The sequence below is a fragment of the Ranitomeya imitator genome, chromosome 3 (assembly GCF_032444005.1).
Source record: "Ranitomeya imitator isolate aRanImi1 chromosome 3, aRanImi1.pri, whole genome shotgun sequence".
NCBI lineage: Eukaryota > Metazoa > Chordata > Amphibia > Anura > Dendrobatidae > Ranitomeya > Ranitomeya imitator.
Window position 1 is genome coordinate 93,762,013 of NC_091284.1, and position 27,021 is coordinate 93,789,033.

Genomic DNA, 27,021 nt, shown 5'->3' on the forward strand with positions numbered 1-27,021 from the left:
ACGCCCAAATAGCCGAGAGTCTGCGCTTTAAGTCCATATTGATTATATATCTATATATATGAATGTTTTGGTGAACAGCTAGAATGCCAAAACTAGTCACTGTCCAAATATTTCTGGACCTAAGTGTAATTATCCATACAACTCCATTGTCTTATTTTCTGCCTGAATTCGTGAGAACACCTTACTTCAAATACTCAACGTTAAGGGGGTCAGTTTCCTTAAAGATCACTTTTTCCACATTCTTCTAACCATTTGCTTTCAAAAGATATATTAATTGTCATTCTTTATGTAATTGTCTAACAGATTAATTTGTAGCACTACATGTGTCCAGAATAAAGTGCTCCTTTAGAAATCAGTGGTTTTTCTCATATGTGAAAACCGTCCGAGTTACTTTAGTTTGGTCAGTGTCTGTTTTTACCATCAGAGTTTGGTCAGAGTTTCACTAGTTTTTCTCAGTTGTAAATGTGAACAAATGGAGGTTTCTGAAGTTTCTAATATCAAACAGCCAGTGAAAAACATACATCGCAAGGATGGTATCTGAGTGCTGTCTGATTTTTTTTTTTTGTTATTATTTTTCTTAGACTTGTGTTGGCGAGATTGATCCAAGATTCTTATCAAAATCTGACATATCTCTGTGATTTTGTGCAGACCGTCCAGGCTGCAAAAACACCCGGACATGTGAACAGCTCCATAGACTATAATGGGTACGAGTTCTATCCGTGAAAACTGACGTCTGATTGAGCCATTCAAGTTGTTCAGAGACAACTCTAGTAAAAACAGATCCATTAAAAATAAACCAAAAACGGATACAAGATAGAAGCATGAAACAGATCATTTCAAAGCTGAAATCTTAGTTTTCGTTCGGTAACTTTTTTCACTTATGGTATGTTGTTTAATTGTCTTTTTTTCTCCAACTTTATCTATTAATTACAAGATCGCTTAAATCATATCAATATATGGTAAATATTTACCAATCTGCTTCATTTTGTATAAACAAAATAAGTTTTTGGTAACTTGGCTGGGAGAAGTTTATTAAAGAAGAAAAAGACTTAAACTTACTAGAACTGTGAATTGTCTCCAAACCCAGGAGCTGTGTACTAATGAAGCCGAAAACTTAAGGGAACGAGAGCTTCCACCTAATTATAAACATTTTTACTTAAACCAGATGTGGATCGGCTCAGTCCTTTCATCTCTCTGGAGCGTTTCTTTTATCCTCGAAGATTCCCAGAACTGCAGACAAATGAGCGCTCGCATGATTTCTTTAGGCTTCAATCTTTTCTGCTTTTCTTAGAGATTACCCATTTGATGTGAGTTGAAGCAATTTCCCCATCACTGTGCGCTTTGACCTATTCACCCTAAGGTTTTGCTGCACAAAGAATCAAATCTTGTTTTAGAAAGAAGACCAATCTCCTATAATGTTTTCGAGTGACCAGAAATTGAGACTGTTTTAATTAGATTATGACCCCAGATGAGACACCAATAATTACTCCTCTGTCGCCACATTTGGATTTTGTCTGCCTTGTTAACACTGTCATGTACTTTACAATGTGAAATTGTGATCATTGTTTCGTTTGAGAGAATATTGTTTTACACAGAACTAGGTCTTAATGTCCTTGAATTTGAGGAGAAAATGTCACTATATATATATACCGTATATACTCGAGTATAAGCCGACCAGAGTATAAGCCGACCTCTCTAATTTTGCCACAAAAAACTGGGAAAACTTATTGACTCGAGTATAAGCCTAGGGTAGGAAATGCAGCAGCTACCGGTGAATTTCAAAAATAAAAATAGATGCTCCATACCGTTCATTATTGCCCCATAAGATGCTCCATATAAAGCTGTGCCACATATAATGCTCCATACATTTCATTATTGCCCCATAAGATGCTCAATATAAAGCTGTGCCACATATAATGCTCCATACATTTCATTATTGCCCCATAAGATGCTCCATATAAAGCTGTGCCACATATAATGCTCCATACATTTCATTATTGCCCCATAAGATGCTCCATATAAAGCTGTACCACATATAATGCTCCATATGGTTCATTATTGCCCCATAGATGCTCCATATAAAGCTGTGCCATATAGAATGCTCTGCACCGTTCATTATGGCCCCATAGATGCTCCATATAAAGCTGTGCCATATAGAATGCTCTGCACAGTTCATTATGGCCCCATAGATGCTCCATATAAAGCTGTGCCATATAGAATGCTCTGCACCGTTCATTATGGCCCCATAGATGCTCCATATAAAGCAATGAATATGCGGCTCCACCCCTATTTTTGGGCTGAAAGTGCCCCTCTCGGCTTATACTCAAGCCATGGTCGGCGGCAGGGTCGGCGGGTGAGGGGTTGAGAGGTCTGTCGCATACTTACCTGCTTCCGGGGCTCCTGGCGCTCCCCCTGCCTGTCCCATGATCTTCGGGTGCCGCAGCTCTTCCCCTGTTCAGCGGTCACGTGGGACTGCTCATTAAAGTTATGAATATGGACTCCACTCCAGTAGGGGTGGAGCCGCATATTCATTCCTCTAATGAGCGGTAACAGTGACCGCTGACAGAGGAAGAGGCTGCGGCACCCGGAGACCATCTGTCCGGGATAAGGAGCCACGGATACCGGAGCAGGTGAGTATCTCATATTTACTTGTCCACGTTCCACCCGCCGGGCGCCGCTCCGTCTTCCCGTCCTCTTGCAGTGACTGTGCAGGTCAGAGGGCGCGATGACGTACTAATCTGCAGGCGCCGCCCTCTTCCTAAACAGTCAGTGTGGAGAGACGTCGAGACGGGACGCTGAGGAGCTGCGGGCAGCAAGAGAGGGGAGTATGTCATTTTTTTTATTTTATTGCAGCAGCATTATATATTGCACAGCTTTACATGGAGCGTCTATGGGGCCATAATGAACGGTGCAGAGCATTATATATTGCACATCTTTATATGGAGCATCTATGTGGCCATAATGAACGGTGCAGAGCATTATATATTGTACATCTTTATATGGAGCATCTATGGGGCCATAATCAACGGTGCAGAGCATTATATATGGCACAGCTTTATATGGAGCATCTATGGGGCCATAATGAATGGTGCAGAGTATTATATATTGCACATCTTTATATGGAGCATCTATGGGGCCATAATCAAGGGTGCAGAGCATTATATATTGCATAGCTTTACATGGAGCATCTATGGGGCCATAATGAACGGTGCAGAGCATTCTATATGGCACAGCTTTATATGGAGCATCTATGGGGCCATAATGAACGGTGCAGAGCATTATATATGGCACAGCTTTATGTGGAGCATCTATGGGGCAATAATGAAATGTATGGAGCATTATATGTGGCACAGTTTTATATGGAGCATCTATGGGGCAATAATGAAATGTATGGAGCATTCTATATGGCACAGTTTTATATGGAGCATCTATGGGGCCATAATGAAATGTATGGAGCATTATATGTGGCACAGCTTTATATGGAGCATCTATGGGGCCATAATGAACGGTATGGAGCATCTATTTTTATAATTCACCAGTAGCTGCTGCATTTTCTACCCAAGGCTTATACTCGAGTCAATAAGTTTTCCCAGTTTTTTGTATATATATATATTTTTTTAGTTATATGAAATGAGAAAATCGGCTAAGTATCTGACTCTCAATAGTTCGTGGTTTAGTACTTGGCTTCCTTTGGCAAGCTTTTGGATTACTAGTCCAGTGTTTTTCAACCAGTGTGCCGCGACACATGGTCGGGTGTGCCGCGGAGAACGGGAGTCAGCTGTTCTCTGTGCCGACTGTCAAGCTGACAGCCGGCACAGAGAAGCTGCAGCGCGCCGGCTCCCGGAGATCAATTGTACTCGCAGACATCTACCAGCTGCGAGTACAATTGAGGCTCTGACCGCTGGGTCAGAGCGACGCCAGCAGCGTGATCAAGTCATGTGATCACGCTGCTGACGTCACTATCCGGCGCGCAGGAGAAAGAAGAGACTTGGTGGTAAGTGCTCCTGTGCTGTGGAGCTGAAGACACCGAAGATTCAGCGTGGGGTGGGTTTATGGGGAGTATGTGGGGGGATTTATTAAGTGTGTGGGGGGATTTATTAAGTGTGGGGGGATTTATTAAGTGTGTGGGGGGATTTATTCAGTGTGTGGGGGGGATTTATTAAGTGTGGGGGGATTTATTCAGTGTGTGGGGGGGATTTATTCAGTGTGGGGGGGATTTATTCAGTGTGTGGGGGGATTTATTCAGTGTGTGGGGGGATTTATTCAGTGTGGGGGGGATTTATTCAGTGTGTGGGGGGATTTATTCAGTGTGTGGGGGGGATTTATTCAGTGTGTGGGGGGATTTATTCAGTGTGGGGGGGATTTATTCAGTGTGTGTGGGGGATTTATTCTGTGGGGGGGATTTATTCAGTGTGTGGGGGGGATTTATTCAGTGTGTGGGGGGGATTTATTCAGTGTGTGGGGGGGATTTATTCAGTGTGTGGGGGGATTTATTCAGTGTGTGGGGGGGATTTATTCAGTGTGTGTGGGGGATTTATTCAGTGTGTACGTGGGGGGGGGGCTGGAATTTATTTAGCATGTGTGGGGCAGGGTGCATTTATTCTGTGGAAGGGGATGGATTTATTCTATCGGAAGGGCAGTGGATATATTCTGTGGGGGTGAGTGGGGAGATGGGGGTGGACACAGTAGCGAGGGGAAAAATGTGTGCTGACAGTACTGGGAGCAACGGTGATGGGATGTGTGAGGACAGTATGGGGAGTCGGGGGAATGTGTGAGGGGGGAATGTGTGAGGAGGAAATATGGAGAGAGCAAAGGGGTATGTTAGCAGGGGGGGGATGTACAGGAGGAGGCTATTAGAAATGTGTGCAGACAGTATGGGGGGATGAAAGTGTGAGTGGACACAGAATAGATACTGAGTAGTGTGAGGGTAACAGCCAGGAGGAGACAGTATGCCAAGTAGGAGGAGTGTAATGAAGGGGCACAGTAGAGAGACTGGGCTCTCTATGAGGGACACCGTATGAGAAGGCAGTGTGAAGTATGGAAAAGAGAGAGAGGGCAGTGTGAATGGCATGTACCATAAGAGGGACAGTGAGGGTCATATTATGTGCTGGGAATAAAGTGAGGGGCAATTATTTACTCAGGGGCTCAGCCTAGGGCAGATATTGTTATTCCGGAGCATTATAATAACACTGCTATCTTTAAGGGTGTTGTGTCGGGAAGTGCTGCAGAAGACAGGAGAAGATGGAAGTCTGCAGAAACGAGCTCTGCCGGTGGATGAGAAGAGTCATCATGGCATCTGGACAAGGTGAAGATGAAAAGAAAGAGGCGACTCCACAAACAACGTCATCTATCAGGTACCTGGATGTAAATGTGTTTTTTTGTGATACTAATTCTCATTTTTATTTGTTAGGAACATTAAAGGGGATGTCCAAGGTTGTGATGAGTCTGCAGTCATACTATGTGACTGCAGACTTCTGAATTCTCACAGTGCACACTGCTATCATAATTCTCTGATGTTGGTGATTTACATACATGCGGTCACGTGCTGACTAGACATGTGTGGCCTCATTCAATGAAAATGAATTGACTGAGGCCGGACACGTCTAGTTAGAATGTGGCCAGAAGTATCCAAATCACATACTTGTGCTGTCATGACCGTCCACTCTGGCCACCGGCAAGGGAGAATCCTGAAAGTGTGCAGTGCTTGCGCTGTGAGAATTCAGAAGCCTGCAGTCACATAGAATGACTGCAGACTTTCATCTCAAACCTGGACGCACCATTTTGTGCCATTTTGGTTGGTGGTGTGCCTCGGGATTTTTTAAGTATAAAAAGTGTGCCGCGGCTCAAAAAAGGTTGAAAATCACTGTACTAGTCCATAGAAATCCCATATCTAAATTTGTTCTCCATTATGATGAATACGGTCACCTCTAGGTAGCTTCCCTGTAAGTCACTATCCAACCCATTAAATATATTTTCACTGCTGACCATGCTAGATTGGAGAGGTACCGTATTTAAACCTCAAATCTCATTGTGCCATTTTTGCAGCAGTATGAGCACAAAAATAAAGTTTTAGGCTATGTGCACACATTCAGGATTTCTCGCAGAAAATTCCTGAGAAAAAACGGACATTTTCTGCAAGAAATCCGCATGCGTTTTTGCTGCAGTTTTGCCGCATTTTTTACGCTTTTTTTCCGGACGCAAAATTAATGAACATGCTGCTGTTTTTACGCGATGCGTTTTTTTCGCGGAAAAAAACCGCATCATGTGCACAAAACATACGGAATTCATTCTAAATGATGGGATGCTTATTGTATGTGTTTTTTTTTTTTTGCGGTTTTATAGCGTTTTTATCGGGAAAAACCACGAAAAAAACGCAAAAAAACAACGTGTGCACACAGCCTTAATTTAGTACTTTGAAAAGTCCCCAAGTTCCCAAAGCGTTTTCTGCTCCATACATTAAGGCTATGTGCACACGTAGGAAATGGGGTGCAGAATTTTCTGCACTAAATCTGCATCTCCTGGCAGAATCCGCAGGTGCGCTTTTGATGCGGTTTTAGTGCGTTTTTTGTGCGAAATTGATGCAGATTTTGTGCAGTTTTGTGAAGATTTTACCACTGCAGATTTCTTTTAATGGAGGGGTGCAGAAATGCTGCAGAACTGCACAAAAGAAGTGACATGCACTTCTTTGAAGTCTGCAGCATTTCTGCGCAGATTTTTCTGCACCATGTGCAGTTTTTTTTTTTCACATTGATTTACATTGTACTGTAAATCACAGTGCAGTTCTGCAGTGTTTCTGCTGCAGAAAAAACCGCTGCAGAACTGCACTAAATCTGCACTAAATCTGCATCGTGTGCACAGACCCTAAGGGTTCCAGAAGCCCTCCCTTCACTTCTGCATCAAGATGTGGACAGGGTAAGTGACGTGCTCCTGTCCCAATCAATAGAACTGTCCAAGCAGTTATGTGTAAACATGCAGTCTCCGCTCAATGTGGAAACGAGGGGAACAGGACTAAATCTTTAATGCGGGGAGCACTTCAGCCTTAAGGACCCCGTTTGAGACACTTGCCAGAAGAAAATGTATATTTTGCACTCATGTTGCTGATAAAACTGCAGAAAGATACATATGAACACTTATACACCATTCCTGCACCCATCTTATCCAATTTTCTGTCCAGTATATCAGCAGTAACACAAGTATAGCTACATCAATGGCACTGGAAGCGACTGCCAGTATTACTCCAGACTACCTACAGCAATGTGATTGATTAAAGTCTTACAATTGTTCCAACATGTAATACTTTTTACTGTGGATCGCATAATATATTTTTACATTTATAAGCAATTTTTCTAATACCAAGTACAATTATCATTTCAATTTGTTATTTCAATTTTAGTAGATACTTGGAACTTTCTTACAACTCTGTGCTATTATCCTTCTAGAAATGTATAGCTTATTTTAGCTCTACACATCAGCTGGGAGTGGGTCACTAAATACTCCCTAGCCTTAAGGTCCCCAACCTTTCTTACTTTGAGAGCTATATTCAACTATGGGAATCTATGTAAACTGCAGCAAGCAGCCCAATAAGTGACACACCACTAAAATCAGGGTCTCTGTCCCTACTTTATTATGACCTCAGATTCCATAGTAAAAACCTGCCGCTAGAGTCTCGTTTAGGATTGGGTTAACCTCTAGCACCTTTTCTCAGGATTACATGTTATTTTTGATGTGTATGTAGGAACTGTTGCAAAGAACTGGTTTTGTTGGGTTTTCAGTCTTGTAAATTTGGTGATCAAAATCTCTTCTACCCAAATTTGAAATTATAGTTTTTTCAATTACAAATTTTCTAAGGCTTTTAGTAGTTGATCTTTCTCCATAATTACAATACCAAGGCCAATGATTTCTCCTTTTTATGGATTAAAATTTTTTAAAAAAACATACTTGCTTCTTTTAATTCATTACTGTTCAGCCAGGTGTCCAAGCTTGTATATCACATTTATTACTGAGTCAATGCTGCATTGATGATCTGCAGGTGAACTGCTCACAGATGCCAAGCTGTGGCCATCTGCTTCATCTTGGACCTTGTGAATGCTCGGACCTGTCAGCACTTATATTTTCTATTCTTTCTCATCTCATCTTCTTTCATAACTGGCCATGTTCCACGGCACTACGGTGCTGCTAGCAGGTTACAATCTGTGCTGAATTTTACCAGAAATCAAATTAGCTGAGGCTCACTCTTAAGTGTTTGTCTATTTAAGTGTCAACGGTGGAAATGAGGGCTAAAAGTACGGTACGCCTTCCATTAAAGTTAAAACACACTGGCTTTCCATCTAGAGCAATAATTGCTAAATTGCTTTATTGCAATATACGAAAGATAAAGGCAGAGGTAACGTTTCCGTGCGAATCCATTCTCACGTCTCAGTCAGTCGGCCACGACAGTGGTTTGTGGCTGCCGCATGGGCGAGGTTAGCTACTTATGTCAGCGGCTCTTTTTTTAAATGATTGGGCGGACTGGCGAAATGACATAATTGCGGCGTGTTGCACATGGGACGTCGCACCAGGCCGGCCAATCACAAGTATAACCCCGTACTCACCTCAGACCGCCGTCATGGCGGAGGGAATAAGACAAGAGAATAAATTAGTACCATATATCAAATATCTTCTCTATCTATGTATCCTGACATCCCCTAACATACTGGCGCAAGTGTGAACAGGTACAGTCTGCTACCACTGCAAGGAACGCATTCCAAAAAGTGTAGCAGCACTCTGTGTGTGGCAAGATAAGCTTCATTACTGCCATATAGAATCTCTTTAAATAAAATTAGGGGACTGTTTAATTAAACTGATAGGACTTGACTTGGAAATTCACACACCTGTCTATATAAGACCTCACAGCTCACAGTGCTCGTCAGACCAAATGAGAATCATGAGGTCAAAGGAACTGGCCAAGGAGCTCAGAAACAGAATTGTGGCAAGGCACAGATCTGGCCAAGGTTACAACAGAATTTCTGCAGTACTCAAAGTTCCTAAGAGCACAGTGGCCTCCATAATCCTTAAATGGAAGAAGTTTGGGACCATCAGAAGTCTTCCTAGACCTGGCCGTCCAGCCAATCTGAGCAATTGTGGGAGAAGAGCTTTGGTGAGAGGTAAAGAAGAACTCCAAGATCACTGTGGCTGAGCTCCAGAGATGCAGCATGGAGATGGGAGAAAGTTCCACAAAGTCAACTATCACTGCAGCCCCCCAACAGTTGGGCCTTTATGGTGAGTGGCCTGACGGAAGCCTCTCCTCAGTGCAAAACATATGAAAGTCAGCATAGAGTTTGCTAAAAAAAAAAAAAAAAAAAAAAAGCACACGAAGGACTCCCAGACTATGAGAAATAAGATTCTCTGGTCTGATGTGGCGAAGATAGACCTTTTTGGTGATAATTCTAAGCGGTGTTTGTGGAGAAAACTAGGAACTGCTCATCACCTGCCCAATACAATCCCAACAGTGAAACATGATGGTGGCAGCATCATGCTATGGGGGTGTTTTTCAGCTGCAGGGACAGGACGACTGGTTGTCATTGAAGGAAACATGAATGCGGCCAAGTACAGGGATATCCTAGATGAAAACCTCTTCCAGAGTGCTCTGGACCTCAGATGTGGCCAAAAGTTCAGCTTCCAAGAAGACAATGACCCTAAGCACACAGCTAAAATAACAAAGGAGTGGCTTCAGAACAACTCTGTGACCATTCTTGACTGGCCCAGCCAGAGCCCTGACCTAAACCCAATTGAGCATCTCTGGAGAGACCTGAAAATGGCTGTCCACCAATGTTCACCATCCAACCTGATAAAACTGGAGAGGATCTGCAAGGAAGAATGGCAGAGGATCCCCAAATCCAGGTGTGAAAAACTTGTTGCATCACTCCCAAGAAGACTCATGGCTGCACTAGCTCAAAAGGCGCTTCTTCTCAATACTGAGCAAAGGGTCTGAATACTTATGACCATGTGATATTTCAGTTTTTCTTTTTTAATAAATTTGGTTTTATTTTGGGAAACTTGAATTCGTAGTTCTTGTACCATTGTACTTATGTACTGTTTTAGATATGAATATATTTATGACACAGACAATCCCCTTTGTTTGGAAATTATTAAAATGCCTAATAGTTCAGTTTCTGGTGCAGGAAGGAGCTTTTACTACAGGAATACAAGGGAGTTTGTTAGCCATTTCTCTGATGAAAAGGACAATGACTTCTTGGTTATTAACTAAAATATTGTGCAGACTACATCGTCTACAATAGGTTATGCTTGGTTGGTTGCTCCAAATTTTTCCCAAATCAGAACCTATTGTTTAATATACATATTTATGCCAAATATTGTAAACTGTTGAATGTGTATCAAAGGTACTGATACAGCTAAAAGGAAAATAGAAATGAAGGGCACTCACCATCCGTAAAAATCCAGTCTTTTATTGTGACATATAAGTCAATGGCAGGACCCGTGGAAGCGCGAAACGGCTGTCGTCCGCTTGAAGTTCATGCTCTCCCTTGATGCCCTGCCTTTGACTTATATGTCAAAGTAAAGACTGGATTTTTACGAATGGTGAGTGCTCTTCATTTCTTTTTTCCTTTTTGCTTGGACATAATCTTTTTTCCTGAATGAGCACCCGGATTCAGTTTGGGCGATAAGTAGCAACTTACCAGCTGTTATTGTGTGTGTTTGTGGCCCTATTTGTGCAGGAGGTGCGGATTACTTTTTTCTTTGAAGCTACTGGTACAGTTAAAACCTGTCTTTAGGGTTAGTATCAAAAAGATTTTTCTCGAACTGTCATCTTGGCAGTCAAATAAGCCCTATGTAAGGTATTTTTTGGATGTTCTCTTGCTAGGAACCTAAGATACAGAAACTACTTTTTTTGTCTCAAAATCTGTATCAGCTGAAGAATTTCTTTTGGCATGTAAATCGGCTCCACCAGAATTCTTCTTTTAAGGCTGAGGCGTTTGTAACCATACCAGTCTGGGAAGCTATTGCTAGATGTGCTCTGACGATAAAGTTCAGTTTTCAATCCTGACATTCGTCAGTGCTCAGTGAATATGTTTGCCCTATTATGCTTGGCAGAACAAGATGCCTTCATGATACGTCCTTTTCCAATAAGACATCACAACAAGTTCCTATCAGAAATGACAAAAAGGGCCCATTGCTCTGGAATTCTTTGCCCCAACACGTCCGACTATCAACCACATTCGGATCCTTCAGATGGAACCTGAAAACCCACCTCTTCAGGAAAGCCTACAGCCTGCACTGACCCCACTGCCTCCTGACCACTACCGGAGCTACCGCCTCACCAACACCGGAGCTCCTGCACCCTCAACCTACTGTCTCCTTCCCCGCCATCCTGTAGAATGTAAGCCCGCAAGGGCAGGGTCTTCGCCCCTCTGTACCTGTCTGTCATTGTTAGTTTGCTTACAGTAAGTGATATCTGTAATTTGTGCCAGTCATTACACTGGTTACCCATCCACTCCAGAATCCAGTACAAAACTACTACCCTCATCCACAAAGCACTCCATGGCTCAGCACCACCCTACATCTCCTCCCTGGTCTCAGTCTACCACCCTGCCCGTGCCCTCCGCTCCGCTAATGACCTCAGGTTAGCATCCTCAATAATCAGAACCTTCCATTCCAGTCTCCAAGACTTTACACATGCTGCACCGATTCTTTGGAATGCACTTCCCAGGTTAATACGATTAATCCCCACAGTATTAAGCGTGCCCTAAAAACTCATTTGTTCAGATTGGCCTACCGCCTCAACGCATTAACCTAACGATCCCTGTGTGGCCTATAAAAAACAAACAAACCAAAAAAAAAAACCATAATCAGGTTCCTCGTATCATGTTCTCATACACTTTATGCAGTTAATAGCCCTCTGTGTCTGTACTGCTACATACTTAGGCAGTTAACTGGTTCATGCAGCTTTACATGAACACCCGAGCCTTACACTATGGCCGGTCCGAATAACTAAAGCAATTGTTACCATCCACCTCTCGTGTCTCCCTTTTCCTCATAGATTATAAGCTTGCGAGCAGGGCCTTCATTCCTCCTGGTATCTATTTTGAACTGTGATTTCTGTTATGCTGTAATGTCTATTGTCTGTACAATTCCCCTCTATAATGTAAAGCGCTGCGGAATATGTTGACGCTATATAAATAAAATTATTATTTGTATGTAACCCCTTCTCATGTACAGCACAATGGAATCAATTGTGCTATATAAGCAAATAATAATTATAATTATTATACATTTTTATAGCGCCACTTATTCCATGGCGCTTTACATGCGAATGGGGCAAATAATAATAACTGCTAACTTAATAATAATTGCTAACTTAATAATTGCTAACTTTGCGGTATGACATCAGGAGGCAGACAAGTGACAATTATGAAATCATGTTCACAAAGGAGAGTTCACAAATGACAGCGGTGATCAGAGAGCTCCCATAATACTGATAGTCACTGTGTATAGCAGCTATAAGTGTACAGCCCTAATAACCAAAATGGTGGAAAGAATTGGGTTCAGCTTATAGGAGCGCTGATAAGAGATGAGTGGACTCAGTTATGTATATTTATGGAGAGCGACCTTCAGGGAAGGGGCAAACAGGCTGCTGTACATGCACATATACAGAGCAACAAGTCATTCATCGCAATTAGGGTGGGTTGAGCACTTTTCATCATAAATGCATTTGCATGGGGATAGGTCATCAATATGAAATAAGTGGGGATCCAACACCCGAGAATTCCACCGATCAGCTGTTATTTGCTCAGCCTGGATGAGAACACATGAAATGGAGGTGTAGAGGACTATGTGATGGCCGCTGCAGGACCTGCAGAACAGCTCCTATTCAATAGCTACACAACAGATATACAATCTGCAGTTCTGTTCCACGTCTTTACTTCTGGACCCCACCAAAGCGGTTTATAGCAGATCGGTGGCGATGCCAGGTGTTGGACCCCCCACCGATTTCATACGGATGACCTATTAAAGGAAAATTCATAAATATTGTGCGACTCAACAACCTCTTTAAAGGGACACTGTCACCTGAATTTAGAGGAAACAATCTTCAGCCATGGAGGCGGGGTTTTTGGGTGTTTGATTCACCCTTTCCTTACCCGCTGGCTGCATGCTGGCTGCAATATTTGATTGAAGTTCATTCTCGGTCCTCCGTAGTACATGCCTGCACAAGGTGCAATCTTGCCTTGCGCAGGCGTGTTCTACGGAGGACAGAGAATGAACTTCAATCCAATATTGCAGCCAGCATGCAGCCAGCGGGTAAGGAAAGGGTGAATCAAACACCCAAAAACCCCGCCTCCATGGCTGAAGATTGTTCCCTCCAAACTCAGGTGACAGTGTCCCTTTAACTATTAGTCCGCTGTGCTCTTTCATTGATCCTGTTAGCTGTAATAAGCTGCCAGTACAGAAGGCAAGATACTACACTGACAGACCTGCTTTAAAGAGAAGTTGTCATTTACGGATACAGTACGTCTATTGATAAAGCAATTACCCTCTATTACTTAACCTTCAACTGAAAAAAAAAAAATAAAGGCACAAAGAATTCTGGCCCCAGGCAAAGACTCAGCAAGAAAGTACACCCTTGCTCATGATCCATTTTATCTGCTTCAAATTAACAATCTACATTTTAATTACTTGGAAATGCTTCTAGAGCGTTCCTGGATGAATTGGAAAGTGCTGAATCCATGTTGTCTATAAGAATCGCTGGATCATTAACACATACACAGTGCCCCCTAATGGCAAAAACTGGAACTTATCCAGCAGGTGAACATATATTTGTAATAAGTTATAACAGAAGGAAAGAGAAAATGTATAAGTCAGAGAACTAGAGATGTGCGCATTGATTGCAGGACTCCGGTCCATAGGCCAGGGAAGTAGTCTTTGACCATTGCACAGGAGGCTCCCGAATCTCTTACCTTCTGGGAGGCCTGGTGCGGCTTTTGCTTAGTTGGGTTGGAGCAACATCATTTGTGTAACATGTTGCAATGGTGACATCGCGTTAGGCCAACTTATCAAAACCGGGGATTTTCGGAGACTAGAGATTTGCAAATATCCCTTGCAATGGCCAGAGACTTCTCAACCGGCCTATGGATCACACTCCCACAAATCAATCCACCCAACACCATACAGAACACATTACAATTACACTCAAAGGGAACCTGTCACCCCATTTTTTCAGATTGAGATAAAAATACTGTTAAATAGGGCCTGCGCTGTGCGTTACTATAGTGTATGTAGTGTACCCTGATTCCCCACCTATGCTGCGAAATACATTACCAAAGTCGCCGTTTTTGCCTGTCAGTCAGGCTGGTCAGGTCAGGTGGGCGTGGTGACATCGCTGTTTCTTCCCCAGCTTTCCGTTGGTGGCGTAGTGGTGTGCGCATGTCCAAGTGCCGAATCCACTGCGCGCAGGTGAAGAAAAAGCGCGCGATCTGCGCTATTACCCTTGTCATCGGTGGGGGCGGCCATCTTCCTGAGGCCGCGCGTGCGCAGATGGAGTGCTCTGCTGCACGGGGCTTCAGGAAAATGGCCGCGGGATGCCGCGCGTGCGCAGATGGAGATCGCGGCGGCCATTTTCCTGAAGCCGAGATGCAAACTCGTGAACATAACTACCAGCTACTGTGAATGGAGTCATCCAACGTTATATACACTTAGTGGCCACCAGGTAAGAGACGCCCATCTAGTATCATGGTGGACCTCCTTGGCCTCAGCTCAGAAGCAATTCTTCCATTCCACTAGATGTTGAAATCATTCTGTGACAATATCTGCCCATCTGCTTCTCACACTTGTCACAACCCTGAAGGGACTGAAGAAGTTGGACCCTGAAGAGGACATCCTCTGGACAGCCTGTTCTACCTCATCTCAGAGATGCTTTATATGATTAATATTAGGGGACTATGTAAACCAGGGAAGAAAGGAAAACTTGCTGTCATGTTCCAATTGCAAAACGTGACATGGAAAAATGAATTCCTATTGAAGGAAGATGATGGACAGGTCTGGTCACATGCTCCTCCATCATCAGGAATCTTATACACAGAAGGTCTGGTTAGTTTGAGAGAAAGTGGCTAACCCCTTTAACCTCTCAGTGACGGAGCCAAATTTTTGAAATCTGACCATTGTCACTTTATGTGGTAATAACTCTGGAAAGCTTCAACAAATCCAAGTGATTTTGAGTTTGTTTTTTTGGAACACATTATACTGTATATACTCGAGTATAAGCCGACCCTCCTAATTTTGCCACAAAAAACTGGGAAAACTTATTGACTCAAGTATAAGCCTAGGGTGGAAAATGCAGCAGCTACCGGTGAATTTCAAAAATAAAAATAAATGCTCCATACCGTTCATTATTGCCCCATAAGATGCTCCATATAAAGCTGTGCCATATATAATGCTCCCTACTGTTCATTATTGCCCCATAGATGTGCCATATAAAGCTGTGCCATATAGTGCTCTGCACCGTTCAGTATTGCCCCATAGCTGTGCCATATAGTGCTCTGCACCGTTCAGTATTGCCCCATAGCTGCCATATAGTGCTCTGCGCCGTTCAGTATTGCCCCATAGCTGTGCCATAGAAAGCTCTGCCATTGCTGCTGCAATAAAAAAAAAAAAAGCCATACTCACCTCTCTTGCTTGCAGCTCCCGTCAGAGGGCGCCACGCACACTATATGCGTCATCGCGCCCTCTGACCTGAACAGTCAGAGCGCAGAGACGCCGGGAAGATGGAGCGGCGCCGGGAAGATGGAGCGACGCCCGGCGTGTGGAACGGGGATAGGTAAATATGACATACTTACCTGCTCCCGGCGTCCCGCTCCTCCTGCCTGTCACACGGTCTTCGGTGCCGCAGCCTCTTCCTCTATCAGCGGTCACCGGCACCGCTGATTAGAGAAATTAATATGCGGCTCCACCCCTATGGGAGGTGGAGCCGCGTATTCATTTCTCTAATGAGCGGTCCCACGTGACCGCTGAAGAGGAGAAGAACTGCAGCACCCGAAGACCGTGTGACAGGCAGGGGGGGGCGCCAGGACCGCCGGGACTAGGTGAGTATGCCTCAGCGCCTTCTCCCCCTCACCCGCCGACCCTGCCGCCCACCGTGACTCGAGTATAAGCCGAGAGGGGCACTTTCAGCCCAAAATTTTGGGCTGAAAATCTCGGCTTATACTCGAGTATATACGGTACTTTAGGATAATGGTAAATTTACGTCGATATGTTTTGTGTTTATTTATAAAAAATATCAGAAATTTGACAAAAATGGTAAAAAATTAGCAATTTTCAAACTTAGAATGATTATACCTTTAATCCAGATAGTCATATCACAGCAAAACATTAATAAATAACATTTCCCACATGTCAGCTTTACATCAGCACCATTTACAAAATGTTATTTCATTTTGTTAGTATTTTAGGAGGTTTAAAAATGTAGCAGTCATTTTTCATTCTTTAAGGAAATTTACAAAATGTATTTTTTTAGGGACTCATCCATGTTTGAAGTGCCTTTAGAGGTCCCATATATCGGGAAACCCCCAAAAGTGATACCATTTTAAAAAGAGCACCCCCTGACATATTGAAAACTGCTGTCAGGTAGTCTATTAACCCTTCAGGTGCTTTTCAGGAATTAATGCAAAGTAGCATGACAGAAATGAAAATGTGTATTTTTACCACCTAAATGCCTCTAACTTCTGAACAGATTTCTACAGCCGTCAGACTCTAAGGCCGCTATTTGGTCATGAATTGCAATGGCAAATGTCAGGACCACACAATCATGATTTGAGGGAACCAACTGAGATAAATAGAAAGCCCCCAAACTCTGTTAACCATTTATAATGATGTAGTCATTATTGACAGCAGCATCTAAGGGGTTAAACAGATTTGGACGGTGACAACACTGATTGTGGCTGATGCAGTAAGTTGTCAGCTGTAGAGTACAGCCGACAGCTGTTGGATTGTCACCTGTATGGAGATGCTATTCTCTTATATCTCAGGTCAGTTAAAAGGCGTATTGGCGGTCATTAAGGGGTTAAACTATAGGTCATTTTTTTGAAGGCACATTCAGGCACGTCAGTCATCAGGTCACCATAGCACAGCACGTCATCACCTCCTGACTTAGTGGGAGATTTAAGTAAACTTATCGCTAGATTCATGCTGCCTGAACCACAGAGCCTGGCTGCACGACTCCAAAAACCTTTCAAGGAAAGCATGGATGAAAAATATCGATAGGTAACAATCAGATATCTCCTTATGAGTATACATAGAAGAGACCTGTCAATCAACTGGACCTGTGCGAGGAGAAGCTGACCAGGAACCGCACCTAACTAGTGAGATTTCTCTCTGTAGTTCCCAAAGGGATCTTTAAAGAGTCACCGTAATTCCCCCCCCCCCCCCCCCCCCCCCCCCCCATAAATCAATAGTACCAGAGCAAATAAGAAACTTAGTAATATACCGGTATCTATTTAGAGAAATCTTCTTTCTCTTCCCAGACTGATCTTTCATTCTCAAAATTCTCAATCCGTGGGCAATATCCATCTTGAGTGAATATAGATTCTCCCATTACTGAAATTGAAGATGACAGTTTGTGCTCATGTCGTCTTATGGAGAAACTTGACTGTGGTTTTAGGAGAACGTTCAATGGGGCGGCAGTGTCGGCCTCTAGCTACTCCCTCCCCATCCATAACATTCTGAAAGCACCAACTGCAATCTCCAATCTCAGTCATGGGAAATCGCTCTTCACTGAATACAGATTGTAGGTGTGAATCGAAAGGGATATAGATCAATCCAGAAAGAGGAAAAAGAAGATTTCTCTGATAAGATATTTTATAAAGCTGCTTATTTTCATGCGTGCTATTGATTTATGATATAAAAATTAAAACGTTGGTGACTCTAAACTGTGAAAGTAAAATATACCTGGCTGTGATCGCAGAACCAGACTGATTCATGCTGTACTGAATCTAGTGAATGGAACAGCACTGTTAAAGCAACGGCCTTTAGAGGCGACGGGTATGGCTTCTTTCATTATTTTAGAAGGTTGAGAAAAAGGAAATTAAGCAGTTTAGTCAACCTAACATTATTAAATAAAGTCACTATTATAATGCTCAATTGTGATATTGAGAGACTGTTACCTTCAATGGCTGCGATTAGTGTCCTTTCTGTCCTATGTAGACTGGTATATAGACACATCTTCACAACCTGTTAGGATCTGTAGTGGTCTTTAAAGCTGGGAAGCTATAGACTGGATTACCCCTTTTCTGCCCTTAACATAACTGGTCATCGCTTGTGGGTTGTTCCTGCTATCTGCCATGCTTTTACGTCACAACAATCGTGGAGGCACCATCACTTGCTGGTGGCAGCTGTCTGATGCACCAAGTGATTGGATCAGTGAGAAAAATCATCCATGCTATATAACCCCTCAAGTGCAAATGGATGGTATTGTTCGGCTGGTATTCAGGGTCGCTGCTATAAAGGATATGGGGATGGGTGTTTGTAAGGGTCTACCCCTATTGCTATTATGGTGGTTTGGTGATTATAAGGGTTTGATGTTGCCATCCTGAGCCATAGCTTGAATGGGATGTCCAGCTACAAGTCTGCAGTGCTTATCACATCCTCAACTGCCTCCGCGCCGTGGATTTTCTGGTGCCGATGCACAACCTCAAGTATGGAAATCGCATACTGGCGGGTAACATACCGACTAGCCCACATCTAGTCAAAATGTGGCCGGAAGTGTGCGGTGCGCATACGTGAGGTCACATGAGCGGCCGCTTCCCAGCACCAGAGAATCCTCACAGCGCCCAAACTTTAGTTTCATTCACATCAGTCATTTTGCATTAGACCACAACCCCAAACCACACCAACCTATTCCTCCTTGGCAAAATGCTAAGAAGAGTATTTTTACCCTGCTGTGAAACACGTTGTGGGTCCCCTGGTGATCCCTCAAGTTACAGGATTCATTAGTTATGTGGCAACAAATGTAAGTTAAAAATAATTAACTTTATAGGAACCTGGTAATTAGTTTTGAAGACTTAAAAATGTCATTGTAAAATAATACAAAATAAAGGATGAATAAGGCTGGTTTCACATTGGCGTTTTTTCGGGTGCGTTTTTGCTGTAAAAAACGCAAAAAAACGCATGGTGAAAAAACGCATGTAAACGCGTGTAAACGCTGCGTTTTTTTGACACATGCGTTTTTGCATGTGGTGAAAAAAACGCGGCGTTTTGACGTGTTTACATGCGTTTTTACATGCGTTTGTGTTTTTTAAACGTATGCTGAGAAATGTGTGACAGCTGCCAATCATCAAAATAAAGTAAAAAACCCACTATAAACAGAAATAGTTAGGGTTAGGGTTAGGGGTAGGGTTAGGGGTAGGGATCATAACCCTAACCCTAAAGGGATCCTACCCCTAACCCTACCCCTAACCCTAAGGGATCCTAACCCTAACCCTACCCCTACCCCTAAGGGATCCTAACCCTAACCCTACCCCTAACCCTACCCCTAAGGGATCCTAACCCTAACCCTACCCCTAACCATAAAGGGATTAGGGTTAGGGTTAGGATCCCTTAGGGTTAGGGGTAGGGTTAGGGGTAGGGTTAGGGGTAGGGTTAAGGGTAGGGTTAGGGGTAGGGTTAGGGGTAGGTTCCCTTTATCACCTTTATGTTGGGGGGTGGCATATCAGTGTGTTTTCAGTTTTTTTAATAAAAAAACGCATGCGTTTTTTACCGCAAAAAACGCATGCACCAAAAAACGCATGCATCCCCATTGACTCCAATGTATTTTTTGACCCCAAAAAAAACGCATGAAAACGCATGCGTTTTTTTTTGGTCCAAAAAACGCTTCTAAAAATACTACAAGTAGCATTTCAGAAAAAGAACGCATGCAGTAAAAAAACGCATGCGTCAAAAAACGCGACCAAACGCGTACACAAAAAAACGCATGCGTTTTCAATGTTAAATATAGGGGAAAAAAACGCATGCGTTTTTTTGAAAAAAAAAACGCTGCAGACAAAAACGCAAGTGTGAAACCACCCTAATACTAAGCAGAAATCTAACACAGATAAAGTGAGTGTTTACACAGAAATGGCAGCTGGTCATAGTGTACTATAACAAGGCCGCCCTCACTTGGGGTCTGTTCTGGCACAGGTAAATAGCAGCATAGCACGGACTGTGGGTTCCAGTTATGCTGGTCAGGCGAGGGCATTGTATGCTAGCAATATTGTAACTAGAGGGGAACAATATGATGAAGCAAGAAAAAGTATCGTCTCACCATGTCTGCAAAAAGCGCACTTCTGGCAGCGTGTAGTCACCAGTCCAAGATATTAGAAGAAAATCCAACATGACCAGAAGGACCTTAAAAGGAATCTATCAGCAGGTTTTTGCTATGGAATCTGACAGCACCGTGAGGTAGAGACAGAGACCCTGATTCCAGCGATGTGTCACTTAGTTTACTGGGTGCAGCAGTTATAATAGAGTCCATTTTCTCTGCTGCAGATGTACCAGATTTTGATGTTATTCTGTGTATAATCCTGTCCACACCACAGCTTTCTGTGTACATTGTATAGTGACAGAGAGCTGCTAATCAGTGTGTGGTTGGACTAGTAGGTGTGACACCAGTTGTCCTGTAGTGATAATCTCCTGCTGATAAAACACTGACTGTATTGAAACAGAAAAACACAGCCCAGTAAGTGACACCTCCCACATTGTGGTGCTCTCAGATTACTTAGCAAAACATGCTGACGGAGTCCCTTTAAAAACCTCAAAGCTTTATTCCAAGTCCAGCACACAGTTAAAAACACATTCCCCTACAACGTCTCTGCCCATGACTTGGTTTGAAGTTTTTTTTACAGTCCGTCTGGTTGTGATGTATTTTCATATAATATCTTGGGGGGACAATTGTAGAATTCTGTAAGGGTCTCCAGATAGCATTAAATCATTGGCCAATGTTCCAAGTACCAGGTATCGGTTATAATAAAATGTCACACCAGCCTCCAAAATGACGTAGAAAGGACTTGAATTGAAAGTGATTTACTTATTCCTTTATAGTCTACTTCTGAGTGATATATAATCAATGTTGGCCACATCAGAGTAAATTATGGAAGACACATAGTAAAACCAGGAAGAATAAATAACATTTTACAGAATATGCCGTTTCTTCAATACCAGAGCATGGGGTCCACTGCACAGACACAGGTTTCTAGTAGGTAAGTTACTTGGAAACAAAGAGCCGGCACAATTGTGATGACCTATTACTTTCGAGGAAGTCCCCAGTCTTGTAATGAGGTCTATTCTTAAACTTGCTGATTGTGTGTTTTGCTGCTCTGCATGCATAGCTGCTGGATCAGCCTATTGACTATTAGATCTTTGTGCAGGGCAATTAGGCCGCAGAAAGCTAAAATCTATACTGCACCCATTAACTCCTAAGGTAACAGGACTGACAGAATGGAGGCAGATCTTTCATCTTACCTTCTAAGGTGCTCATGCTCTTTCAGGAACAGCTCCGTTCTCCTGTTGTTAACACCAGAGCCCGTTTTATAAGATCTGTCAAAGAAGAAAACACCCAATTATTTGACTTCTCATACCGCTCTGCATCCAGCCTGTGATATGTGACGATGACACCACATGGAAAGCAATCTTCATACTGAGGTGTTCTAAGCGCTACTCTAGTATTAGCATATATTAAAGGGTAACCGTAATTTCAAGGAACTTTTCAGACGGAGACTCCTGTGTGTGTACATGAGGAGTAACTCCATATCTGGCCATTATATGATTTGCAGCCTGAATTTTTACCTGTTTTACCCCTATGTATGATCTTTTATCTGTCTTGTCAGCAGGCTTTAGCTGCCCTATCTGAGAGCAGCACGATGTAAGGGCAAAGACACAGATTCCAGCAATTTATCACTTCCTGGGCTGCTTTCTGCAATTTTGATAAAATTCTCGTTTTCTGTGCTGCAGATCTAGCGGTTCTGTGAATGCTGAGCTCTGTATAACCCCACCCACAACACTGATTGGCAGCTTTTTGTGAACACTGTGCATAGGCAGAAAGCTGCAAATCAGTGATGGGGCGTGGTTATACACAGCTCATGAATAATGACGACAAGATGGCAGCAGGTTTACTAGTCATCTAGAGATAATCTCCTGCTGATAAAAAAGTGATCTTATACAAACTACATTTCTAATCTCTACATTATGCTGGTCTTAGATTAGGTGCCAAAAACCTGGTGCCAAATCGCATTTAATTTGTGATTCAGTGGAGTGGCGGGAGGAGAATAGCTGACATGTCATCTCCCATACACAACACAGTACACAGAGATGGATTCTTGCTCTTCATTTTTTTAGCGCAAAGAGACAAGAAACATGGAAATTATACAGCTGAGCTAAGCTGCCTGGATGTGAAACAGCTCAGGGGCGAGGTAAAAGACTTGTTAGAAAGTTCACCATTATCCTTCCATTTCTTCCTCTGCCGATTTCCTCTCCCTGCTCTTCTTTAATCCTCCTGTCTACCCCTCTCCAGAGCTGTGTCTCGTCTGAGAAACACAGATTTGAGATATTTTTTTTGTAAGTGGATGACAAGTTCATAAGGTATGTGGGGAGAAGAAGTGTCTGATAGGCAAGGTAGAGGGTTCTGCGTAACAATAGTAGAACAATACATCTTATAAGACATATTACAACGTTTCTTCTATCAGCCTGAACTACTGATGATGCAAAGTTTGTTGAAACTACATCTTCATTTTAAATAATTCTTGCCAGAGTAAGATATAAACCAAGGTAGTGGTTGGAAATGCAGTGGCTTATGATTGTGCTGCTTAATAGTCAAGTCATATCCAGCAAGGACATCAGCTAATGCCTAGAAAAACACAACAAAGAATATCCGGAAAAATAAAAATGAAGGCATCATTCTTACAGCGCTGAAGGCATACCGAGCTGTACAGCAATTTGTGTGGCATAATACAATGCCCCGGCAGATGCCACATTTGATGGTAACATTAAAGCCCCATGTAGTTAGTGTGGGTTTTGCGCCATTTTTGTTCAGCTGTGACACACTAGATAGGAGTCTGTACGTGTCAACAACAGTAGTGTGACAATAAATGGCTTCACCCAACCACTAACCGTGAGTGGAGAAAAAGTTTTGGTGTTATTCATATTCTCTGAAAAAAAGGCCAAGAAAACAAAAATTCTGCCGGGGTAGGTAAACTTTTGCGCAAAACTGTATATTTTAACCATTAACTAGTGATAAGCGAACGTGCTCAGATAACTTGTTTTCCGAGTATCTTGTGCTCAGATAATATGTTACTCCCTGACGCTACTTGTTTTGAGGCTGTTCGACAGCCGGGACACATACGGGGATTGTCTAACAAACAAGTAAACCCTGCATGAGTTGCGGCTGTCGAACAGCCGCGAATCACACAGCTGTGGGAACTCAAACATTATTCAAGCACGCCGAACATACTCGTAACACGTTATCAGAGTAGTTTCGCTCATAACTTCCATTACCGTTTAGGACTATGCCATGGTATAGGTTTGAAAACATTTTTTGACCATTCAAAAATATGCACACAAAAACACGATGAACATTAAAAGGAGATGAATTATCTGTCTAAACAGTTAAAGTTGCAATGCACTTGTAAAAACAAACAGCTTTGCAATCCACTTGCTATTAAAGAGTTATATTATATAGTCCTGTTTACTTACAACTGCTAATTTTGCCTTTCTACCCAGGAAATTCCCCTCTTTCCTCTATCTAGAAACAGGAAGTATTTACTCCCTTAATTTATCATTCCCCTTTTCAACTCCTGACTGCTCCCCTCGTCCCCCCTGCCAGGGACTTTTGTAGTGACCTATGAGCCATGCAGGGAAAATTGACCAACTGTTTCTTCATGGAGTTTAGGATTCACCTAGTCAGTTTCTCATCACGCGATGTCTCAGATCTAATGGAGGAGATTAAAATTAACTGCGTAAAGGCAAAATGAGCAATTGTAAGTAAACAGTGCTATATAACACGATGCTTGCAATATATTAACCCCTTAGTTATCTGAGAACATTTTACCCTTAACGACTAGCCCAAATCTTTTAAATCTGACATCCCAGTGTTTTTTTTTTAACACATTGTACATTATGTTAGTGGTAATTTGAGGTTGATATGTTTTGCGTTTATTTGTGAGAATATTGAAATTTTGGCCAAAATTATGTAAAATTCACAACTTTCAATCTTTATATCCATAACCAGTTAATCATACTGGACAAAATAATAAGTAACATTTCCCATATGACTATACCAACGTAATTTTATTTTGTTAGGAGGTCAGAAGGGTTAAAAGTTTAGCAACAATTTTTCATTTGTTCAAGAAACCTGTTTCTCGCCCCTTCTGTTTGCTTCTGTTTGCTCTGGCTGTGGAGCTCCTGGCCGCCAAGATTCGACAGTCTGATGAGGTCCCTGGGTTTAGATATGGGAGTGTTGAGGAAAAGATAGCGTTATATGCGGACGACATTTTACTATTCCTGGCGGACCCGGATGATGCCTTGAAAGGGGCCATCGAGATCATTGAGAAATTTGGTGCCTTGTCGGGGTTGAGGATAAATTGGGATAAATTGGTCCTCTTTGATGTGGATGGGGTGGAAGAGAGTGGGAGTGAGCCATTGGGAGAAGGGCGGCTTAAGGTGGCATCCCTTTTTAAATACCTGGGAATATGGATCTCGATGCCAGTTACGGAGTTTTTGTATAGGAATTTGACTCCTCTCATGGGCGCGCTTAAGGCAAAAGTAGATGCGTGGAACAAGTTACACCTATCGGTGGTGGGTAGGGTTAATCTTATTAAAATGGTTCTGATGCCCAAAATACTTTACGTCCTCCATAACGCGCCAGTTTGGATTCCACGTGGGAAATTCCGGCAGATTAATGCTCTTTTTAGAAGCTTGATATGGGGGAAGCAATACCCACGTATTAGCCTGGAGACGCTTCAGCGACCCAAGGAAGATGGGGGTTTGGCTTTGCCCAACCCTGAGTTATATTTTCTTGCAACCCAAAGTCAGCATTTGAAGGGCTGGGCGCGGGAGGCGTCCTCCAGTGCGGTACAACACTTGATGGAGGGGGTGACAAACCAACGACCGGTGGTGCAGTGTCTGGAGGATGGCTCCTTGGGAGCATTGGGGAAATTGTATCCAACTATGTTTTTGATACGTAAACTATGGACCAGACTGCGACAGATTCGGGGGGTTACGGGATTGACTAAATTTACACCGATATGGCTTAATAATAATTTGGTAGAGTTTGCGGCTCTGGGAGTGCTGACAGAGTGGCAGGCTAAAGGAATTTATTTTGTTGCTCAGATAATTCAACAACGAGTGTTAAAATCCTTTTCTCAGCTACAGGGGGAGTTTGGACTGAGACCTTCTGGGGAGTATCAATATGCTCAGATGAGGCACGCTTTTGGAGCTCAAAACAGGGGCGATGGCATTAACCCCTCTGTGACCTTAGACGTACTATCCCGTCGAGGTGCCCTGGGCTTATCTGACCCTGGACGGGATAGTACGTCATAGCCGATCGGCCGCGCTCACGGGGGGAGCGCGGCCGATCGCGGCCGGGTGTCAGCTGCTTATCGCAGCTGACATCCGGCACTATGTGCTAGGAGCGGTCACGGACCGCCCCCGGCACATTAACCCCTGGCACACCGCGATCAAAGATGATCGCGATGTGCCGGCGGTGCAGGGAAGCACCGCGCAGGGAGGGGGCTCCCTGCGGGCTTCCCTGAGACCCCCGGAGCAACGCGATGTGATCGTGTTGCTGCGAGGGTCTCACCTCCCTCCCTGCTCCCTCCAGCCCCGGATCCAAGATGGCCGCGGATCCGGGTCCTGCAGGGAGGGAGGTGGCTTCACAGAGCCTGCTCAGAGCAGGTACTGTGAAGCCTGCAGCGCTGCATGTCAGATCAGTGATCTGACAGAGTGCTGTGCAAACTGTCAGATCACTGATCTGTGATGTCCCCCCCTGGGACAAAGTAAAAAAGTAAAAAAAAATTTTTCCAAATGTGTAAAAAAAAATAAAAAAAAATATTCCAAACTAATGAAAAAAAAAAAAAAATATTATTCCCATAAATACATTTCTTCATCTAAATAAAAAAAAAAAACCAATAAAAGTACACATATTTAGTATCGCCGCGTCCGTAACGACCCGACCTATAAAACTGTCCCACTAGTTAACCCCTTCAGTAAACACCGTAAGAAAAAAAAAAAAAAACGCTTTATTATCATACCGCCGAACAAAAAGTGGAATAACACGCGATCAAAAGGACAGATATAAATAACCATGGTACCGCTGAAAGCGTCGTATTGTCCCGCAAAAAACGAGCCGCCATACAGCATCATCAGCAAAAAAATAAAAAAGTTATAGTCCTGAGAATAAAGCGATGCAAAAATAATTATTTTTTCTGTAAAATAGTTTTTATCGTATAAAAGTGCCAAACCATAAAAAAATGATATAAATGAGGTGTCGCTGTAATCGTACTGACCCGAAGAATAAAACTGATTTATCAATTTTACCAAACGCGGAACGGTATAAACGCCTCCCCCAATAGAAATTCATGAATAGCTGGTTTTTGGTCATTCTTCCTCACAAAAATCGGAATAAAAAGCGATCAAAAAATGTCACGTGCCCGAAAATGTTTTCAATAAAAACGTCAACTCGTCCTCACATGACTCTGTGGACCAAAATATGGAAAAATTATAGCTCTCAAAATGTGGTATTGCAAAAAATATTTTTTGCAATAAAAAGCGTCTTTCAGTGTGTGACGGCTGCCAATCATAAAAATCCGCTAAAAAACTCGCTATAAAAGTAAATCAAACCCCCCTTCATCACCCCCTTAGTTAGGGAAAAATAAGAAAAATGTATTTATTTCCATTTTCCCATTAGGGCTAGGGTTAGGGCTAGGGTTAAGGCTAGGGTTAGGGCTAGGGTTAGGGCTAGGGTTAGGGCTAGGGCTAGGGCTAGGGCTAGGGTTAGGGCTAGGGTTAGGG

The 27,021-nt window shown here is 42.9% G+C and overlaps 1 protein-coding gene across 3 annotated transcripts in view; it reads right to left on the reverse strand.

Moving 5' to 3' along the window:
- GOSR1 (golgi SNAP receptor complex member 1) overlaps positions 1–27,021 on the reverse strand; it is a 132,883-nt gene that overhangs the window by 61,117 nt on the left and 44,745 nt on the right. For all 3 annotated transcript variants that reach the window (XM_069761153.1, XM_069761152.1, XM_069761151.1), the window contains exon 6: positions 21,481–21,555. In XM_069761153.1, coding sequence (XP_069617254.1) covers positions 21,481–21,555 — 75 coding nt within the window. The remainder of the gene's footprint in view (positions 1–21,480; positions 21,556–27,021) is intronic.